Below are 21408 nucleotides of genomic sequence, written 5' to 3' on the forward strand. Positions count from 1 at the left end.
TGAGGTGGAGATCCTATGTAGTTCATATGTACAGTGAGTTCATTAATATTGAGGTGGAGATCCTATGTAGTTTATATGTACAGTGAGTTCATTAATATTGAGGTGGAGATCCCTATGTAGTTTATATGTACAGTGAGTTCATTAATATTGAGGTGGAGATCCCTATGTAGTTTATATGTACAGTGAGTTCATTAATATTGAGGTGGAGATCCTATGTAGTTTATATGTACAGTGAGTTCATTAATATTGAGGTGGAGATCCCTATGTAGTTCATATGTACAGTGAGTTCATTAATATTGAGGTGGAGATCCTATGTAGTTTATACGTACAGTGAGTTCATTAATATTGAGGTGGAGATCCCTATGTAGTTCATATGTACAGTGAGTTCATTAATTCTGAGGTGGAGATCCTATGTAGTTTATATGTATAGTGAGTTCATTAATATTGAGGTGGAGATCCTATGTAGTTCATATGTACAGTGAGTACAGTGAGTTCATTAAGTTCATTAATATTGAGGTGGAGATCCTATGTAGTTTATATGTACAGTGAGTTCATTAATATTGAGGTGGAGATCCTATGTAGTTTATATGTACAGTGAGTTCATTAATATTGAGGTGGAGATCCTATGTAGTTTATATGTACAGTGAGTTCATTAATATTGAGGTGGAGATCTTATGTAGTTCATATGTACAGTGAGTTCATTAATATTGAGGTGGAGATCCTATGTAGTTTATACGTACAGTGAGTTCATTAATGTTACGATGGAGATCCTATGTAGTTTATACATACAGTGAGTTCATTAATGTTACGATGGAGATCTCCCAATGTGTAGTTTTCTATCTGCATTTCCAGATCATGTTTTTCTTTCTCCTCCGCCAAGTGAAGACTGCCTATGTTGACCTGGTTCATTATGTCTTTGCGTCGGATCAACATTTTTCTCTGCTTCTCATACTTCTGTTGTTTCCTTTGTTGTTCTCGAACAGCTTCCATCGGTAAAACTGTAAATATAAAGCATCAATTTGTAAACACTGTCTATAAATCAAACAGTAATACTACAAAAATATTTTAATATTTTTTAGCACAATTCATTGCATCGCATTGTATTTGTACCACTTACATCTGAAGTCTTTAGAAAACTGTATTGGTCAATTATTTTTCTATTTCATAAAGTGTATCATACATACATATAGTTGCATTCATTCATATATATTTGACAGCTTTTGTTAGCCAAAAACCATCACTAACTTCATGAAACATGTTAAAAATCTACATGACACATACTTCTTTCATCAGGTTGAAAAGTATTTCTAATGTGTTTGTAAATATCCAATTTAGCAATAATAGACAAGATAGACGTCTAACTAAATATTAAGCTATTTGTGGCAGATCAGTTCCTTTTTCGTGGACATACCTTTACCATATCCGTTGATGCTTACCGGTATTCTCAACTGGATGTTCAAAGATTTTTTTTTCCCCTTAATTGAGTTTCTATATGCAGCTACAGAATTGACATTCAAAACCCCAGCCTTCAAACATTACACTAATTTAACCTACCCTCCTTTTCTTTTTTCTCAAAGAGGAGGGGATTCTGTCGTTCATTATCCAGAGCGGTCAGTTTGATGAGCCCCTTCTTTGGCACGGTGGTCTTGGCTATGGAGACCTCCTCTCTACTGACCGGATGATGACCCAGGGCAGTTTTTCGCCCCTGGGGTGTCTCTGATGGGGTGTGGGTAAGGAACACTTGAGATCTCTATGATGAACAAGGATAAAAATATAAGATCTCTTTTTTTTTTTAATCATGCAACATTTACATTAATTTTCATGATTCATATGTAGCATGTACAACTATTTTTTTAAATTAGTTCCTTCTCAGTTTTTTTTTAGAATTTCTGTCAATGAAATGACATCACTATATAATCATTTCATACATCATCATCGATGGGAAACCACTTAAAATTGAACGAAAATAGTGTTTGCTATCATTAAGAAAGTTAAGACAAAAATTCTTTATTTGTAAAAATCTATGGATATTAATTAAATTGAGAATTTTTTTTTATAAATATGCATACCTCCCTGAGAAATTGTGTAGTTAAAGATTCTGATGAAAAATTGCTGTGGACATCTAAGTCTGACTTTGACCTGTGGAAACCATACAATAAAACATTCTGCTGACCCTGAAAAAAATATGATTATATTGAATTAAATTATTGCAATGTGCATGTAAATATAAATATAAGAAGACTATACATAAAATTCCCATTTGTTTTATCCAAACCTGGAAACAAGATTTTACAGTAATGCAGTTATCCATAGCATGACAAATTATAAACAAGATCACTTCTAAATATGCTGTAACAGTAAATTTGAATAAATATATCAAACAGAATTTAATCCCAAAATCAAACATCACAGCATGGAGTTGTCCTGTGAATGGTTGTGCAATCTAATTCACTGAAGAGATAATATGCATGATTTTAATAGTTTCTAAACTTCAAAATCAAAAGAAAATACAATATAAAAGAGGCAGGGGGACTGGTCTGTAGTGTACCAATAATATTTCAACATTCAACAGGATGCAGAATTTCCACTCTTCCAAACTGTCTTAAAGAGAGGAATGCATAAAGAAAAAATACTTGAAGTGAGGGACCAAAAAATGGTGGTCTAATTTGAAGGTTTTTCAATGCTTGCATCCATAGCTTTCTGCTTTATCTGCATATACATGTACTCTTATAAACATGTACATAAATGTCTGCTTTAGAGTCATGAAGTAAAGAGCCTATCCTTACATTGCAGGTTCAAATCCCACTGTGAGATGTGGAGGAGACATTACCATATAAACCAAGGTCCCATGTTGCAAAAGATGCTGGCACAAAAAGATCCTTCACTGCTCAATGGCCCTGAATGTAATATAGGTCCAAATTTGCAGCTCTTGACCAGCAAGTGGTGGCATCTCCATATAAGTGAAAAATTCTCAAGAGGGACGTTAAAAAACAAACAAATAAACATTTCTATATCTAGATACTGTAAATGTATTATATTTGGCGTGTACAATATTTGGCGAAAATTGATTTTGAACAAGTTAGCAGAGATTTGATTTAGAACATTCTTTAATGTTCTTATTTACGAGTATATGCATGTGCAAGACATTTAGCGTTGTACTTTAATAAGCAGAAGTTTCTATCCGCCAAAGGTGCTAAAAAGAATACACAGCCAAATGTAATACGTTTACAGTAACATTGTATATCTATTAAAGTTATTGTTTAATCACTGTCTAGTTAGTATAGTATGCCAGGGCATCAACGATAGTGGGAAACATGGGATAATTTGCATAATGGGTGAAGACCATTATGCATAAATACAATACTTATTAGGCAGTGATTCCTTATATTTCCATTTCATTGTGAAATAAAATTGTAGGTTTAGACTTTAACAAGAGGCCCATGGGCCACATCGCTCACCTGAGAAGCTTTGACCATTCTGTTCTTTACCAGATTTTACCCTTGTTATACATAATGCATCCCCACCCTACCCCACTGATCATAGACATTTTGTACAAAGAGCCTTCCATCCTTACATTGCAGGATTTTCAAGATCCCATTTCTGTGAGATGTTCTTGAGAAGGATTTTTCCTATATATTTCTATATAAAAGATTGTGGCCCCGCCCTTCCCCCTGGGGTCATTATTTGAACAATTTAGAATTACACATATAAACCAAGCTTTTCTGGCCCAGTGGTTCCAAAGAAGAAGATTTTCAAAGATTTTTCCTATATATTTCTATGTAAAAGATGCCCTTCCCCTGGGGGTCACATTTGAACAAGAATCTACACTTACCAGGATGCTTCCACATAAGTTTCAAGTGGTTCTTGAGAAGAAGATTTTCAAAGATTTTTCCTATATATTTCTATATAAAACTTTGATTCCCCATTGTGGCCCCAATACGATTTGAACAATTTAGAATCTACACTACCTCAAGATGCTTCCACATAAGTTTCATTTGGCCCAGTGATTCTTGAGAAGAAGATTTTCAAAGACATATATTTCTATGTAAAACTTTGATAATTGTGGGTGGCATGAACAATTTAGAATCTACACAATACCAGAATGAAAAATTGGCCCAGTGGTTCTTGAGAAGAAGATTTTCAAAGATTTTTCCTATATATTTCTATGTAAAACGTAAAAAACAATTTAGAATCTACACTACCCAAGGATGCTTCCACATAAGTTTCAGCTTTTCTGGCCCAGTGGTTCTTGAGAAGAAGATATTCAAAGATTTTTCCTACAATTTCTATGTAAAACTTTATATTTGGGGGTCATATTTATACCAGAATGCTTCCACATAAGTTTCAGCTTGGCCCATTGAGAAGAAGATTTTCAAAGATTTTTCCTATATATTTCTTGTAAAACTTTGAGTATATGCATGTGCAAGACATTTATGCGTTGTACTTTATAATCTACACTACCGCCAAAGGTGCTTCCACATAAGTTTACACTGGCCCAGTGATTCTTGAGAAGAAGATTTTCAAAGATTTTTCCTATATATTTCTATATTAAAATTCGATTCCCCATTGTTGCCCCACCCATCCCCAGGGGGTCATTATTTGAACAATTTAGAATCTACATTACATGTATACCAGGATGCTTCCACATAAGTTTCAGCTTTTCTGGTCCAGTGGTTCTTGAGAAGAAGATTTTCAAAGATTTTTCCTATATATTTCTATGTAAAACTTTGATTCCCCATTGTGGCCCCGCCCTTCCCCCGGGGGTCATGATTTGAACAATTTAGAATCTACACTATACCAGGATGCTTCCACATAAGTTTCAGCTTTTCTGGCCCAGTGGTTCTTGAGAAGAAGATTTTCAAAGATTTTTCCTATATATTTCTATATAAAACTTTGATTCCCCATTGTGGCCCCGCCCATCCCCGGGGGTCACGATTTGAACAATTTAGAATCTACACTACCCCAGGATGCTTCCACATAAGTTTCAGCTTTACTGGCCCAGTGGTTCTTGAGAAGAAGATTTTTTAATGACCCCACCCTATTTTTGTCTTTTCTTGATTATCTCCCCTTGCGAGGGGATATGTCCCTTCATTTTAACAATTTAAATTCCCCTTTACCCAAGGATGCTTTGTACCAAGTTTGGTCAAAATTGGCCCAGTGGGAAGAAAAATGTGAAAAGTTTACAGACGGACAGACAGACAGACGGACGGACAGACGGACGGACGACGGACAAAATGTGATCAGAAAAGCTCACTTGAGCCTTCGGCTCAGGTGAGCTAAAAATGTAGACATAGATTTAAATAACACAAGGACTCTCATGCCAATTCCAATAGTCCTCACCCACTGACGTCAAACACAAAGGCAGTCGCACGAAATTTACATGCATATTTGGCCTCCTCAGCATCAGACACAGAGACAGATGCGCACGAGATTTGCATGCATATTAGGCCTCCTTAGCTCCTGACCTATCGACCTGCCTAAGTTACATTCCGGTAGTCTGAATTATCGAGAAATCAACTCCGCTAACTTTCAAAGACTTATCTTAGAGAAAACCAGAAGTCTCTGTCGAGACTGTAGCTCTACTGCTTTGTACTTATCAAAAACCATTGCACTATTTTATGTATCTTTGTGTAGTCTACTTGTGTGCCAACTTATTTTGAAATCAAAAAAACTGTAGCGTTTTAAAGGAATTTCAGAGAAAAATTTAGTAACCATGGCAACATTTAAATCAAAAACACAAGTGTAGTCTACTTGTGTGCCAAGTTATATTGAAATTAGACCAAAACTGTAGGAGTAGCGTTTTAAAGGAATTTCACAGAAAATTCTATTTTAAGTATCCATGGCAACACCGTTCATCGAAATCAAAAACCGATGCACTATTCTATGTATCTTAGTGTAGTCTACTTGTGTGCCAAGTTATAATATTGAAATCAGACCAAAACTGTAGAAGGAGTAGCGTTTTAAAGGAATTTCACAGAAAATTCTATTTTTAGTAACCAAGGCAACACCGTTCATCGAAATCAAAAACCAATGCACTATTCTATGTATCTTAGTGTAGTCTACTTGAGTGCCAAGTTATATTGAAATCAGACCAAAACTGTAGAAGGAGTAGTGTTTTAAAGGAATTTCACAGAAAATTCTATTTTTATTAACCATGGCAACACTGTTTAACACCGATGCTCTATTATATGTATCTTTGTGTAGTCTACTTGTGTGCCAAGTTATATTGAAATCAGACCAAAACTGTAGAATGAGTAGCGTTTTAAAGGAATTTCACAGAAAATTCTATTTTTAGTAACCATGGCAACACCGTTCATCGAATTTAAAAACTGATGCACTATTCTATGTATCTTAGTGTAGTCTACTTGTGTGCCAAGTTATATTGAAATCAGACCAAAACTGTAGGAGAAGTAGCGTTTGGAAAAATTGTTTACAGACAGACGGACAGACAGACAGACAGACGGACGGACGCCGGACGCATTAGAAAAAAATTAGAAATGGAAATATTTACCATATGTGCTTATACTACAAAACATTTATGTAACTATTTCAATAGATGCTTCGTGCAGGTCAAGAAAGCAAATCCATGGACTATAAAGAACAATGTAAAATTGTCCTGCATGCTGTAGCTACATGTACTTTGTTAAAATATTTTTTCCTTATACTGTTCTCCATCATTTGAATTGTTATTTGGACTTTATACTAACATGGTGACGTCAATAAATTAAACTGAATCAGACCAGGGTGTTGATGAGGGAGTTGTCCCTTTTACTGCCGATTGTTTGGGGCCCTATTTAAATGCATGCTATCAGCCTGTTCAAAATACAATAGATCCTGAAATGTCATTACATATTCATTTCTTTAAACAAAATTTAAAATTTCAATTTATATGCTCTGTATGACTTGTTTAAATTCAAGCAGTAAGCAAACAAAGTCTGACATAAAATTTTAATGCTTTAAAAAAGATGTATTAATATTTGTACAACTCTACTGTCTAAATCAAAATGTAAAAGTAAAGTTAGTTCAAAATGTCAATACCCATACACTATATATAAACAGTGGAGCCTAGTTCATCAGGACACCAATAACCCAGCTGGTTCACCTTCTTAACATCTTTTTTAGATTGATTGATTGTGATATTTTATATCCCATTTGAGAATATTTCACTCATATAGAGATGTCACCATATAAGTGGAGGGCTTCAAATTTTTACCTTACTTGGCACTTAACGTCACTGCGCAGTGAAGAATTTCTATTGTGCCAGCGTCCAACATGACACAGGGCCTTTCACTTGAAGGTGCCAAAAGCATGGGGAAGGAACAATTGCTACCTGTTTTTATCGACTGCAGTCAGTCGCTGTTAAGATTCGAACTCAGAACCTTCACAACCACACAAGGGGAACAAATTTCATCAGTAACTGTCACTGTCAGAAATACATAAAGATTAGGTCGTTCTAAGAATCTTTTTACTTTTAGGAATACTTTACAAAAGAGTTTCCCTATAAGTGACTTTCATTTTCACTTTTTTCAAATGATGGTGGCCTTTCAATACAATTCTTAATATTTGTTATCACAGTATGGAGAAGGGGGGATCTTATTTCCCAACAATTGAAAAGGCGGTATTTATAGGGGCAAGGGTGGTTAATAGAGATTTTATGGTAATTATAAAATTAACTGCAGGAAATTATAATTACATGTATTTTCTTTCTAGTAACTTTCTCGTTCCACTGCCCCAAAAAATTAAAAGTTTCAAGAAATAGCTACCTCAATGTCTTGTTCAACTTGTTTCACATCTTGGTAAGCACATGCTTGACAGAATTTCCGAGATCGTTTTGGTCTCTCAACTGCCGTAAAACAACGCCTAGTGGCAAAAGTTTTGCGATTTGGACATGCTGAACTTATAGCACTCACGGCACTCTTGTTTCGAGACACCATTGCCTTCCTTTTAGTTTCCATGCAACTGTCGATCGAATCCTCAACTTCTGAAATGCCCTGTATACTTATGGGAATTACATGAAGTTCAATTCTGGTAGGTGCTCTGGACTCCTCCATATTTCACAAAAATACAATGCTGCTGTACAGTTTTCACCAAAAATTAATCCACAAATTAGGAAATCAGTATTAGAATAATTTTTCAATGTTGGTAATTTTCACTGGAATTCATAAATTGTTGGATGAAAATCAAATACTATCCAAAAACACATTATTATGACATATCCTTTTCATTGAAGAATCAAATTGGCACTTTTAAATATTCTCAATCCATTTGCAGTCCTACAATGATAATGCATACATTAACTTCTATCTCAGATCAGTAACATCAAGGGAAAAAAACACCAATAAAGATTCACAGTTTTTGCATATCACATATACTTTTTATGAGAATTCCCTTGCACCTGAGTTTCCCTTGCCTTTGATGTCACTAAAGCCCCTTTCTAGAACACAGAATAATACCTTCTGATTCGACTTATCAAAGTTTAATGAGGTACCGTTTGCCTGATCAATATCACAATATACCTTTTGCAATCCAGTTCAGAAAACTAGAGTTCATCAATATTGCATAAGTTCAGGTATAAGTTTATTCAACCAATTTGCATGGTTTTTTCAGAACTTTTTTTAGTCCTACTCCTTTAAATGTTACTTCTCTCACCTATAAATTTCAAATATTATTATTGTTTAATTCTCTCTAACATTTTTTTTCTTTATTTCATCATTGCTTAGTTTCCAATCTACAAAGGTACTGCACCATGAGAAAAATAACAGATTTTATCCTGTTCATTTGACTAATTATGATAATTGCCAGCATATAATCTTTCCTCATTTACCTCAATTACCGTTTTCTTTTGGGCCAATAACTTCCGATTGTTTCCATAAATTGATACTTTAATACCACACAAGCAATAAAATATCAGAGGTTTACTGCAATAGACCTCTTAACATATTTTTCTCTATTTGTAAAGCAGTTTGTTCTCAGTATTGATTTTGGCCATAAAAACTATTTACTTGGCCATCAATTGCTTCAACTGTCAAAGTCATATAGGACCAAGATTCAAGGAGAGAGGGGGGAATTGTTTTGTTTCTATCTTAGCGACAGCACTTGGGTGCAGCACCCCTTGTGCAGAATTGGCATGTGGAGCATGCTGTCGTTTTCTTTCTAGTCTTATAATCCTGCCAATGCCAAGCGTGGAATTAATCTTTAGATAATGCCTCTTTAAAATAACACCTCCTTAGACAGTAAACAAATTGTTGACAATTTCAACAATGACTTGCTGTGATAATCCCTAGTTGTCTAAGAAAGTTTAAAATCCTAGTTAGTTTATGGCATTTAAGCTCTTTCTGAAGTTGACCTGTGATATAATGCATGAGATTTAAATAAATACCAATAATCATATCCTTATCTTCATAAATAACTGATTTTTGAAAAAATGTAATGACGTATTGAATAACTCAATATCTTTATTGACAAATTTATTTAATCCCTTTATTAACATTTTAGAAATTATATATATATATATATATATATATATATATATATATATATATATATATATATATATATATATATATATATATATATATATATATTTACTAGAACACTTGTCTGCATGAAGACAGAAGTTGAGATTTTAAAACTTTACTTACCTTGTGATAATTAGTTTAACAAACTAAAATTATCCATTTAATTTTTAAAAATTTTTTCCTCATCCGTTAATACGCAGTCCGAAACCCTATACACTCTTCAAGATCAATTCTGAGCTTACACTTTAATGCTCACAATAAAAGCAGCTATTAAAGGAATCAGCATAGGATGTTTAAAGTCTATACAAGTAATTGAATAAAAACACAATCCACACATCTTATATATCCCTAATTATGTGTTCCTGGATTCAAAACAAGCATTGTCAATTCTGGAAAGAGAATCCCTCCATAAAGACTCAGTTAGTTCATGCAGTACCACGGAACACATACATACACACAATGCAGAGGGAATACTCAGTGGTTTTTAATCCTCTCTTGAAATCAGTTGGAGAATAGCCCACTCTGTGGGCTGTAATATTTTGTCAATAAGTATAATGAAATTACATTTTCTTTTTTCTAGACATCTTTGAATCTTACAAAGCCACCAAGACCAACACTGATTATAAGCAAGTGTGAGAGACTCCGTGCTGAACTTTTTCCAACTACGTCATGAAGATTAATTTCAATTTTATTCCGAATTCTCGTCCATTATTTCATTGATTAAAATAAATGTTTAAATGCACATAATTATAAGGCACTTAAAACTTCAAATAAATCCCTTTAGTTTTTTAAGTTATTAATTAGGTAGAGTTTATTTACTTATCTCATAATCTCTAGGGCACACAGTTCTAATTGGAATATGCCATATCAAGTTACTTCTGTGCAGATTGGGTCTATATTATATAGTTCATAAAAGAAAAATGCAAAAGGAACTTTTCTGAGCTAGTTGGGTCACCCTAAAAGATTTTATCGTAGTGAATTCTTTTATCTATAATTTTTCCATTGATATATGCTCAATACCATGGGGAATCTTTCTGTCAGCTCAATTTCAAAATTCACGCTGAACGATATTCAATATTACTCAAGCCAATCATCTCACATCAAGAATTTCAAGTTAAAATCATAAATTTATAATTATTCATTTTAATTTTTTGATTAAAATTATTGCACAAATTATACCTTAATATTTGCATTTTTACAACACAAATTAGTATGATCAATGCACATTTCAAATTAATGCAAAGATCAAGGTCCTATAGTTGGAAATGGGAGCACCCTCTTGCTAGAAGTATCATATTAAGCCGTAATTAACACTAAAAATTTTTTATCCTGGAGAAAAATTTTGGCCAAAATTTTTTTTTAAACTGTAAAAATAAACTATCAATCAATACCACAAGTGAATATGTGACCTCTATTTTTCAACCTTTGTAATAACCAAATGAGTAATAGTGGAAATGATTTGGGGAATTTCTTTTGATGAAGGGAGACAAAATAAACTAAATGGAATCTTTCCATATTTGCCATTTTTACATTGCATCCCTTCAAAATTAGAATTTTTTCTCAGACAAACATCAGACCAAAAACTTCATGTCCAAATGTTTCAGTCCAACTAAAAAAAAATTCGAACACATATACAGATTATGTTATCATTCTTTTTTTGAACCCAATGAACCTTCCACATAATTAAATGTTTGGTCATTACACATCAGCCACAGAGATTACACTGCAATGAAGAACATGAATAATGTAGAACACAGCACTAAAAAAGCTTACCATGATTTGGACAAAGTTGGTCAGTACAACCACTGGGTTCTTTGTACTTTTTGTATATAGGTAAAATAGAGAGGAAATGGATGCTACTGACTGAACTTTCCACTCTATAGGATTAATTATAGTTCTATATCTAGATTTCATTTTACTTGATCTAGGTTATAGGGTGCACCTAAAGTTAACCCTCTGACAGAAATATGTGAATAAAAGCTTGACTCCAATGGTGACCAAAAAGCCAATCATGTAAAATCATATTTGATCTTGGATATCACAGAAAAAAATCTATTTTTAATGTTAATTTTAATATATTGTCATGAACTGAAATACTGACCAAATTCAAACGATGTTAATTAATGGAAAAAAAAAAACCAAAACATTCCAATGGATTTTTATCATAAATTTATAAGCATAATAATATAAAGGAACCACTGCATATTCAGCTCTTTAAAAAACCTCTTCTCCTAAAACATGGATTCTCAAACACCAACTACAGTAAAACACAAATATAGGAAAATTTTACAGACAAAAAAATCTGCTACGCGTATGTTTTAAATGTAATTTGAACCTTTATATCTATGAAGTCCACAATACCTTTTAAAACCACTGGGAATGAAAATCACTTAGCTGTGAATGAATGTTGGCCTGTTTTCGTAACCCCATTCCCCGTACGTTAATTTTATCATATCACTCACTTTTGCTATAAATAAATTTTGAATTTTTTATTCCATAAAATTTTTATATTTCTAATAGGGATGTCAAAATTGTCAATAATTGATATTCGAATATTCGGTAGTAGTATTCGAATATATTCGAATATTCGATAAAATAAATTTTATATATCTTTCATTATAATATGTATATATCTTCACTCTTTTGTAAAGCAATATATACGTTTTATGTCATTATTTTGGAATAAAATTTCATGTAGAGTTTTGTAAATGCACTTTAATTATATTCTTAAAATATTTTTCAGAATATATGAAGAGTTTATATCCAAAATGTAATAAAAAAAATTTTCCCCTGAAAATTCAAAAGATTCTTTTAATAAGTTACAGATTAATTAATCATCTTACCAAAGTGTACACTGATAACCCTACAGATTTATACCATACAGCACAATTATCTAATGGAGAAACATTAAAAGCAATTACTTTTAGCTAGTTAATTTCCTGAAAATGATTTTAAATGATGTATGCATAAACAAAAATGTGTCCTTTCAACAATACAAACTAATTATAAGTACTGGACACTGTTATATCTCTAATTAAATGATCAAATGAATAATTATATCATTTTAATAGACACATTCTTCACACCTTTATGGTAATCCAAGAGGGGTGTATTTTAATTTTGTTTTAAATAAAATCTTATTATTGGTCAACGATGAGAATTTGATTCAATTTCTGATAAAACTTCAGTTTTTGCCAGATTTTTTTTTCTTTTTGATGCTTGTATACTTAAAATCCGAATATTCGAATCATGAATTTATATTCGAATATGAACTCATCGAATGAATATTCGAATATTCGAATATTCGTTGACATCCCTAATTTCTAATGAAGAATTTTAATAAACTAATTTTAAAGAAAGGTAATATATTAAGAACCCATTCTATACTATACAATTATGGACTTCAGTGTAGGTCGATATGTAGTTATAAGGACTCATGGCAATTGATATTGACCGAAGACAAGGAAAGTGATAGAGACAGAGCCTGTGAGGTCGCTATCATTTTCTGTGTCTGAGGTCAATATCAATATTGCCATGAGTCCTTATAACCACATATTGACCATTCACTGAAGTCCATAATAGTTATATTATATAATCACTCAAAGTGAATGCGCTGACACAGTCCTAACTGAACAGACTCAGCTGTCATTACGTCATAATTAATGGTTAAATTCACACTTCTTACGAGATATACCACGTCACATTCTACGTAACTTTGGTGCAAACGAACAGCGTGTCGTGCGATATCATTTTCCGCGTCGACATCACAAAAGGAGGAATATCACGAGACGTTCTTTCAACCAATGAAAACTACGAAAATAATCTTCTTATATAATATTTTAAATTATCAGGCATATGGATATTGTCTACAGATAGTTCAATTACACATATATGATCGGTATAGTTAAATTACAACAGAACAGTATGATCTGTACAGAGCATTTAGAGACTTAAAGATTTAATGCTATTCCAGAACATGTATTTAAATTCATTTGATATCTGATTCAGAATATTTTATTAAAGGTCATTTACTATCTATATCATTAGAAACCCAATTCTTTATGCATAATGCAGTCAAAAAAATCAACCAGCTTTGCGTTAATAACACTTTAATCCATTCGTGATCAACATCCAAATGATAAATTCCAGTGCAATCAGAGATCATGCTTTAAAATTCTTCAAAGGTCTGACAAGACAAAAATCTTTAGTTTTGTTCGAGTGCATTTTCATAAATTTGAATTGACTGCTGATACACGCATTCAACAGGTGTAATGGATACGTGTATCAAGTATCGTGGCGGACGACAGATCTGTTATCAGAAATTAATGCGTTGTTAGACTTGTTGCCAAAGTTGTCCAAATAAAGTATTAAACAGTGGTATTTAAAGTGTTGTGGCAGAATTTTTTTTTGGATTTGAAGTTAACATTTGTTGCATGTTTAACATAACTGTTTTACCAGAATGTGTACAATGTTTACATTTAAGATAAAATCTTTTTTCTCCTTATTCAACAGTACAAAAAGCTAAAAATTAAATTGTTTTTAATATGTATGTATTGAACTATTCCTTTTTTAATACCTGTAAAAAGGCTTTTCAATACCATGTTCACCAGCCTTTATTTTTCAGTCTCATTATACTGCAGCATTATCATTTTAATTATTCCTATTCATACAAGAATTACAAAAATTATTCTAATTAAAAATTTCATTTTCATGATCTTTCTAATGCTCTGTTTAGCACTGACCATTTTCATATCATTTTAATTTTTGAAATTTACATAATTACATGTTTGTTTAAATATTATGTATAAATGTACTGAATTAAACCTATACATAGTGTGAAATCACAAATTTTCTTGGGGGTTTAATTTTTGATGTTTTCGAGGTATGAAGAGACCCACGAATTTATGTCCACCATGAAATGTAACAAGAGGCCCATGGGCCACATCACTCACCTGAGCACTAAGGGTAGGAAAAAGAAGAAATTGGTTTTTTATTGTAAAGTTTAAATCCAAAAGTAGTCCCATGACCAATCATGGATTTGCTATTCTTTAGAAAATGATTTTTAAAGAATTTTCCTATATATTTCTATGTAAAACTTTGTCGGCCATTTTGGCCCCGCCCTACCCCCGGGGGTCATGATTTGAAAAAATTTGAATCTACACTACCTGAGAATGTTTTTCCATAAGTTTCATCTTCCCTGGCACAGTGGTTCTTGAGAAGAAGATTTTTAAAATATGCCACCAAATTTTCATTTATTAAAACTTTGGCGTGGCCCTTCATTTGAACAAACTTGAATCCCCTTCACCCAAGGATACTTTGTGGCAAGTTTGGTTGAAATTGGCCCAGCGGTTCTTGAGAAGAACAAAATGTGAAAAGTTTACTCTACCTGAGACGGATGCTTCGGACAAAATATATATATGAGCTTTGAGTTATGGCTTAACAAGAGGCCCATGGGTTATAGGTCACCTGAGCATCATGCAACAACTTTTAAATGAAATTTGGTATATATTTCTAAATGCTGTAACAATTTTGAAAGAGGCACCATTGCTAATCATAACTATACACTTAGCAAATGTTTAGTTTGTTTACTTAATACCCATAAACAGGGTAAGGGAACAAAAACGCATGTCAACTAATCAGTAATATTCAGCAATAAGCAGGAGTGCTCCTACAACAAATGAACCCCTGACCCTAGGTCTACACATTGCACAATTTTTGAAAAGACACACTTGCTTATCAAAAATGTATATATAGGAGCAGATTCAAACAATGGCATTTTTGTATATCATTCTTGGCATCCCTGACCCAGGGGCCTTGAAATTCACAATCTGGAAGAAAAGCCCTTGCACATCATAACCATATAAACAGTTTGTCTACTTATTACCCAGGAGTAGAGAAAATTTTTTTTTATAGATTTAATGTATTTTCACTATATAATCATTATAGAGCCACACCTTAACACCATTACCCTGGGGCATAAAATTCACATCATAAATTCACAAAATCATAAATTTTTAAAGAATTTTCATCATATATATTAGTTTATTTAATACCCAAGCAGAGAAGAAGATTTTCAAAGAATAAATACATTTTCACTATATAATCAATAGAGCCCCGCCTTAACACCAGAACCCCTGATCCTGGTGCCATAAAATTTACAATTTTGGTAAAGGCACTCTTGCTCATCATAACTATGTGCTTAGTTAGTTTATTTAATACCTAGGAGCAGAGAAATGTTTTTACATTTAATGCATTTTCACTATATTCAATGGCCCCCCCCCCCCCCCCACACCAGTGGCCATAAAATTCACAATTTTGGTAGAACTCTTGATCATCATTTTAAAATAATACCCAGGAGCCAGAATTTTCAAAGAATTAATGCATTTTCACTATGTAATCAATAGAGCCCCGCCCTAACACCAGAACCCCTGACCCTGGGGCCATGAATTTCACAATTTTTGTAGAGGACTCAATGCTGATTACAATCATACCAACAGTTTGACTGCTTGATGTCCAGGAGCAAAGAAGAAGATTTTTAAAGTTGCACTAATTTTAGTGGTTTTTGCCCCACCCCCCAGGCCCCAGGGGGGCAGGGACCATGAAATTCACAATTTTTGTTTCCCTTTACCCATAGATGCTATATGCCAAAATAGGTTGAAATTGGTTCAGTGGTTTCAGAGAAGAAGCTGAAAATGTTTAAATGTTAACGCACGACGGACGACGACGGACAAAAACAGATAGCAATAGGTCACCTGAGTTTACTCAGGTGACCTAAAAAGTTACATTCATCACTACTCAACAACTCTTCATCCACGAATTCAAATCCCCAAGAACAATGAATATTTACTCAAACCATGAAAATTTGACCCTATATGCAATGGAATAGAATGAAGATGGCACACATAAACCGAGACAATAGCTTGGTCTTCTCCCTCCCATATTGTCACAAAGACAAAAGCACACTATTCTATATAATCACCATTATGATGGTGGTGGTCTCTGACTCTTAATAAAATACTAACATTGAAATGCTCCCAATGACAAGATTTAAATAACTCATCACTCGGGCTAAATTTAAAATCACACAGTTGACATCCCCTATTGTTTGCAGAGAACTGTATTTAAACAAAATATCAATACTGAAATTTGCGTGGTGATTAATTATGGGCCACATAAAATCATCATTTTGTCAGATTCCACAAAAGATCCTTGGCACGCTTTGTTTTCAATGATAAGGACCAAATTTATTTCTCATTTAGCAAGTCATCTCCTTTAGAAATCTCTGATTTGATCAGACTTGCATATGTCATAGCCTTTTAACTTTGGTGCAATTAACCAAAAAGAATCAAAATTTTAAATATACAATCATGTTACAACATTTGCCTATTTAAGCACCCAGGCCACTGAAAAAGCAAACTGGGCTGGGAAAGAACTGCCCGATTCACATTTTAATGAAAGACATCTGGAAGGGTTGGCTTATACAGAAATACAGAGAATACACCAAACAGTTTCAGATTCTTAAAGAATACATGTATTTCCTAATTTTTTATTTACAAGTATCAACTTTATAAAATTTGCAAACTGGAAAAAAAGTTATTGTTTGCCATCACCAAAACTCAAAACTGTTGATAACTTTCATATAAAATTCATCAATAAATGATATGCAAATATTTTTTCCATTTCTATCTGTTTTCTCTATGATAACTCTTTGAAAGTCAATTGATTTGATTTTTTTTTAAATTCAACCGGAATGTAAATTTTGCCAAACAAAAGGTCAATGCTAAGGAGGCCTAATATACATGTAAATCTCATGCGGCTGTCTTTATATCTGACATCAGTGAGTGGGGACTATTGAAATTGACATGTGTCTTTGTATGCTACTTACCAAATCTTCTCCACTCAATGAGGACCCTGCCCTCTGAATTCTGTGGTAATCATATGATGTATTTCTGCCACCAGACCTGTGAAAAAAAGCAGAATATTTTTAATTCAGTTCTTTGCAGGTTTCTACTATGAAGTTCCAGAGACCTTTACAGTAACCTGGATAAGATGCAGTATTTGTTTGGAGAGTTAATAGTTCTGGTCTTTTTTTAAAGACATTTTTATCAAATTAATATGTGAAACTCTTGTGAGGCCTACCCAGTCTTAATATCGATGATTTAAACAATATCTTGAATCTAAATAACATTTCAATCGACAATATTGCAAGCAAATGATATTTTTAACCCAGAAACTATGTTTTTTCAACATTAAAAAATTATGTACAGAGGCTCCATATTTTTTTTTTACAACTTAGATCACTCATATCAAAATGATACTTATTCTGAACACATTTAGAGGGGGTTTGAATATTAGTGATATGTTTAAAACTACCATACATTTCATAAAAGATATATCAAGTAAGCATAATTAAATCATACTCATTCACCAGATTTTTAGAAATTTCCATGATTTTCCGTTAAGTGTGGTAATAAATATTTTTTTTTCCTATTGGATATTATGTCCTGGCAGAGTGAGTAATTTCTGGATTGCAAGTTGAAAAGTAACTGGTCAAATGGTGGTGTAGATACATACAGGATGAAAGGGAAGTAATTCAATCAACCTTACCCATAGTATTTCTGCAGACTTCCAGACATAATGGCTTGTTCCATCGCCCTCTTCTTCTGGTGCTTTTTGAAGGATCTGTAGATCATCTCAAAGTCATTGTGCTGTAGGTGTACAAATATATCTACATAAATTACATGTACCTACGGTATATACTTACATTTTACGTCTATAATGATTTTAGGTGACAATAAAACATGACTAAAGTCAATTGCTTCAAAATTCTTATTGTTCTATCTGTTACTTCTTTCAATTTCATCTGAACTTAGATGATCCTAACATAAATCACACTCATCAAAGGTTATATTGTCAATGAGCCATTTATTTTGAGGTCAAATATAGTCTAAGTGTTGTTTTTATGATTTTTGGTCCTATATTCCACATTCCCTAAGGGGCAGTGCCCAATCACAATTGTTTTCATTCTTTGCCATATATTTGCTCTGTAACAAATTTAGTTGAAATAGTACAGTGGTGCATGAGAGAAAGCTGAAATTGTTTAAAAGTTTACAGCAAGTGAGTGAAGGACAGCACATGTCTACAGACAAAAAAGATAGCAATAGGTCAGCTGAAACATACAAAAATAGAAGAAAGATAATACAGACACTAGATATAATGCCCAGGCCCCAAGACTATAAACTAAGGACAGACTTAAGTCAAAATTTCAAACCAATTTAACCTTTAAAATAATTTTGATAATGAAATAAAATTTTCATCATAGGTTTAAATTTTACTGGTACATGTATACAAAATTGAAAATTTTTAAGCAAATATGGTAAATAAAAATAAAACTCAAGATATTAAAAATCAAGACTTAAGTCAATTATCAGTTTATGGTCATGGGGCCTGGGCTTATTTATGGTAGAGCATTTAAAAAATTCTTGCACAGCAAAGAAGTTTTATGGAAAAAATCAGCCACCTGTAACAATTTCTGAATTTTAAGCAATGAAGAAATCACCAAAACTACTCCCTAAGCCAACATCAGACCTGTAACAATGAATCTTGGCTGTTATTGTCATTTTACAAGTGTGACAGTTTGCATGACCTATGTTGTGTGCTGGTTAGATTTAATGTTGTGGACAATGAAATCAATACTAATTTGCATACGAAACTAGGAATACAACAATACCCTTATAATACTGGCCAATCACACTGAAGGGTTGTTTACCAGTACGGTTTTTGTAGTCACCAGCAACACGTGGTCAGTCAAAGCCCGTTTTATTTCTTTCCTCAGAAAAGCATGTATTATATTTGTTGTCAGCTGTACCATGGGTTTTTCAAAAGGTATAAGACGCCATTAATGGCCTTATAAAACCACAAAGTACCCTTTAAGGCCTTTACACTAGCTGGTATATGTATGCTCTGTTATGTAACAGAAGATATATAGAAAATCAGGAAGATTGTGGAAACTATTCAGTCAGACACTTCATGTTACTCTAATTATAATTGTCTTCTTAAAGGATTAAAAACTGCATACAGACGTGTACTATATTTCTAAACATCTTGATTTGATCACTTCTAACAAATGCACTTTTCAATATATAGAAGTATCTTTAAATGATTCTACTCATTAAATTACATGTATCAAGAACCCATTCTCTGTTTCAGTGTAAGAAATGGGCACCTACATGTAAATATTGTATTTCTTAAAGTAATGGCACATACCACAAGAATACATTGTGGTAAAAGGAAAATATGCAGGCCCTCAATTAAGTCACATTGCAGCATAATGACTTACCTGAAGATTCAATGCAACTTTTAAACTTGTTAGTACCATTTCTAACAACACAGTATTTTTAGTAACAAAGTTACAAGTTAACTTAAGAACATGTGCATGTACCTTCATGTTACCTTCAGAAACATAGAATTTCTAGGTAGATATTACCTTGGGTTCTTTGTATATCATGCCACTCACAGAAGACACAAAATCTGCAACCATGTTTAATATCACATTCATCTGGAATGGAAAAATTGCAATCAACTCTGAACAATACATCCTGAGAGTCACAATAAAATACCTATAAACATGATTAGCATGGACACAATACGCGAGTTTCAAGATTGTAACTCTCCTATGATAAAGGCGCAAAAAGTATCCATCTCAGCATGGAGGTGGGACAGGTTGTTTCTGTATACAAACATGCATAAATAAATGAACAATATTTATGGCTTTTAAATTTATTAAATGTTATAGAAAGATTATAATGTTAAGCAGTGATGCATTTGATGATTTTATCAAGCTAAACTTTGCATATTTACAAATCTACTTTCAATTATAGGGTACTTGAATATGAAATAAACGTCGAGGTCTTTTTAAAAAGTAACCTATTTTCTTAATTGTACAAACATTTGCTAAAAAGTTAGTGTTTTTTTTTCAAACTTATAATAAGGGAAAGAATCAAAATGTCATTTAGATTGCCGACATGCAATGATCAGATGCATGTGTAACATATTTATTAGAGGTCCATATTCTCTTCCCTCGTCTGAAAAGTCTCACATCAACTGATATTTTCTTTTTTTTTTACGATTTTTTGCTTTAAAAATGATTCTATACATTAATTCAGTTATTCTTGAGTTGTAGAGTGCACCCTGACAATCATTTAGTTATGATAAACCAGTATATCGATAATGCAATGTATCCAATATATAAATATCTGTCCCACCTGTCTGTTTACGCGGCAACGAAACTCCCCTCCTCAACGAAAGAGCGCACCAAGGGAGATAATCTCGAAACTTGCGTATTGGACTTGGAAATCTTTTCTTTTCTTCTTAATTATTTTTCAGGTTCTTTGCAAAAACTTGATGTTTGTAAATTTGTAATGCATACCCTGCTCTGTAAATCTCCGACTTGGGCGAGGACTTTCTCCCTCTGGGATGCTGCCTCGTGATCCACAGGTTGCTCAGTGGAGATGGGATCCTGTCTGGAGAACCTGGTAGGGGCTCTAACTAAAGACGGCAGTTTTGTTTTCTCTTTTCTGCTGAGCTGGAAGGAGATGCAGGTACGTAAAGAGAGACAACTCCTTTGAGAAATAATTTCATAATTTGTCTACAAGAATTATCTTTCCTTGTCATCCAGCAGGATTTAAGTGAAGAGTAACTATTTACTAATTCACATTATAATAAGTTATTTTATTTCTAAGAGTAAGATTTTTAACATTTTAATACCCGTTTCGGCTGAGTCTTTTGTTTTTCTACAGGCAAAACAGCTGTTTTAGGTTTGATTGGTTTTTCTGCTTTCACAGTTTCTCGTTTTATCTGTATTTAAAAAAGTTAGTTATTTTTAAAAAGC

At 33.0% G+C, this 21408-nt stretch overlaps 1 protein-coding gene across 1 annotated transcript in view; it reads right to left on the reverse strand.

Moving 5' to 3' along the window:
- Positions 1-21408, reverse strand: part of LOC134249772 (neurofilament medium polypeptide-like) — a 40948-nt gene that overhangs the window by 5792 nt on the left and 13748 nt on the right. The window contains 8 exon segments of the mRNA XM_062732117.1: positions 790-998; positions 1555-1750; positions 2070-2174; positions 17404-17479; positions 18126-18226; positions 20005-20076; positions 20947-21102; positions 21285-21374. Of these exon segments, the coding sequence (XP_062588101.1) occupies positions 790-998; positions 1555-1750; positions 2070-2174; positions 17404-17479; positions 18126-18226; positions 20005-20076; positions 20947-21102; positions 21285-21374 (1005 nt within the window).

Source organism: Saccostrea cucullata, unplaced genomic scaffold (genome assembly GCF_032062105.1).
Source record: "Saccostrea cucullata isolate Sc308-1 unplaced genomic scaffold, CSIRO_AGI_Scuc_v1 ctg160, whole genome shotgun sequence".
Lineage (NCBI taxonomy): Eukaryota > Metazoa > Mollusca > Bivalvia > Ostreida > Ostreidae > Saccostrea > Saccostrea cuccullata.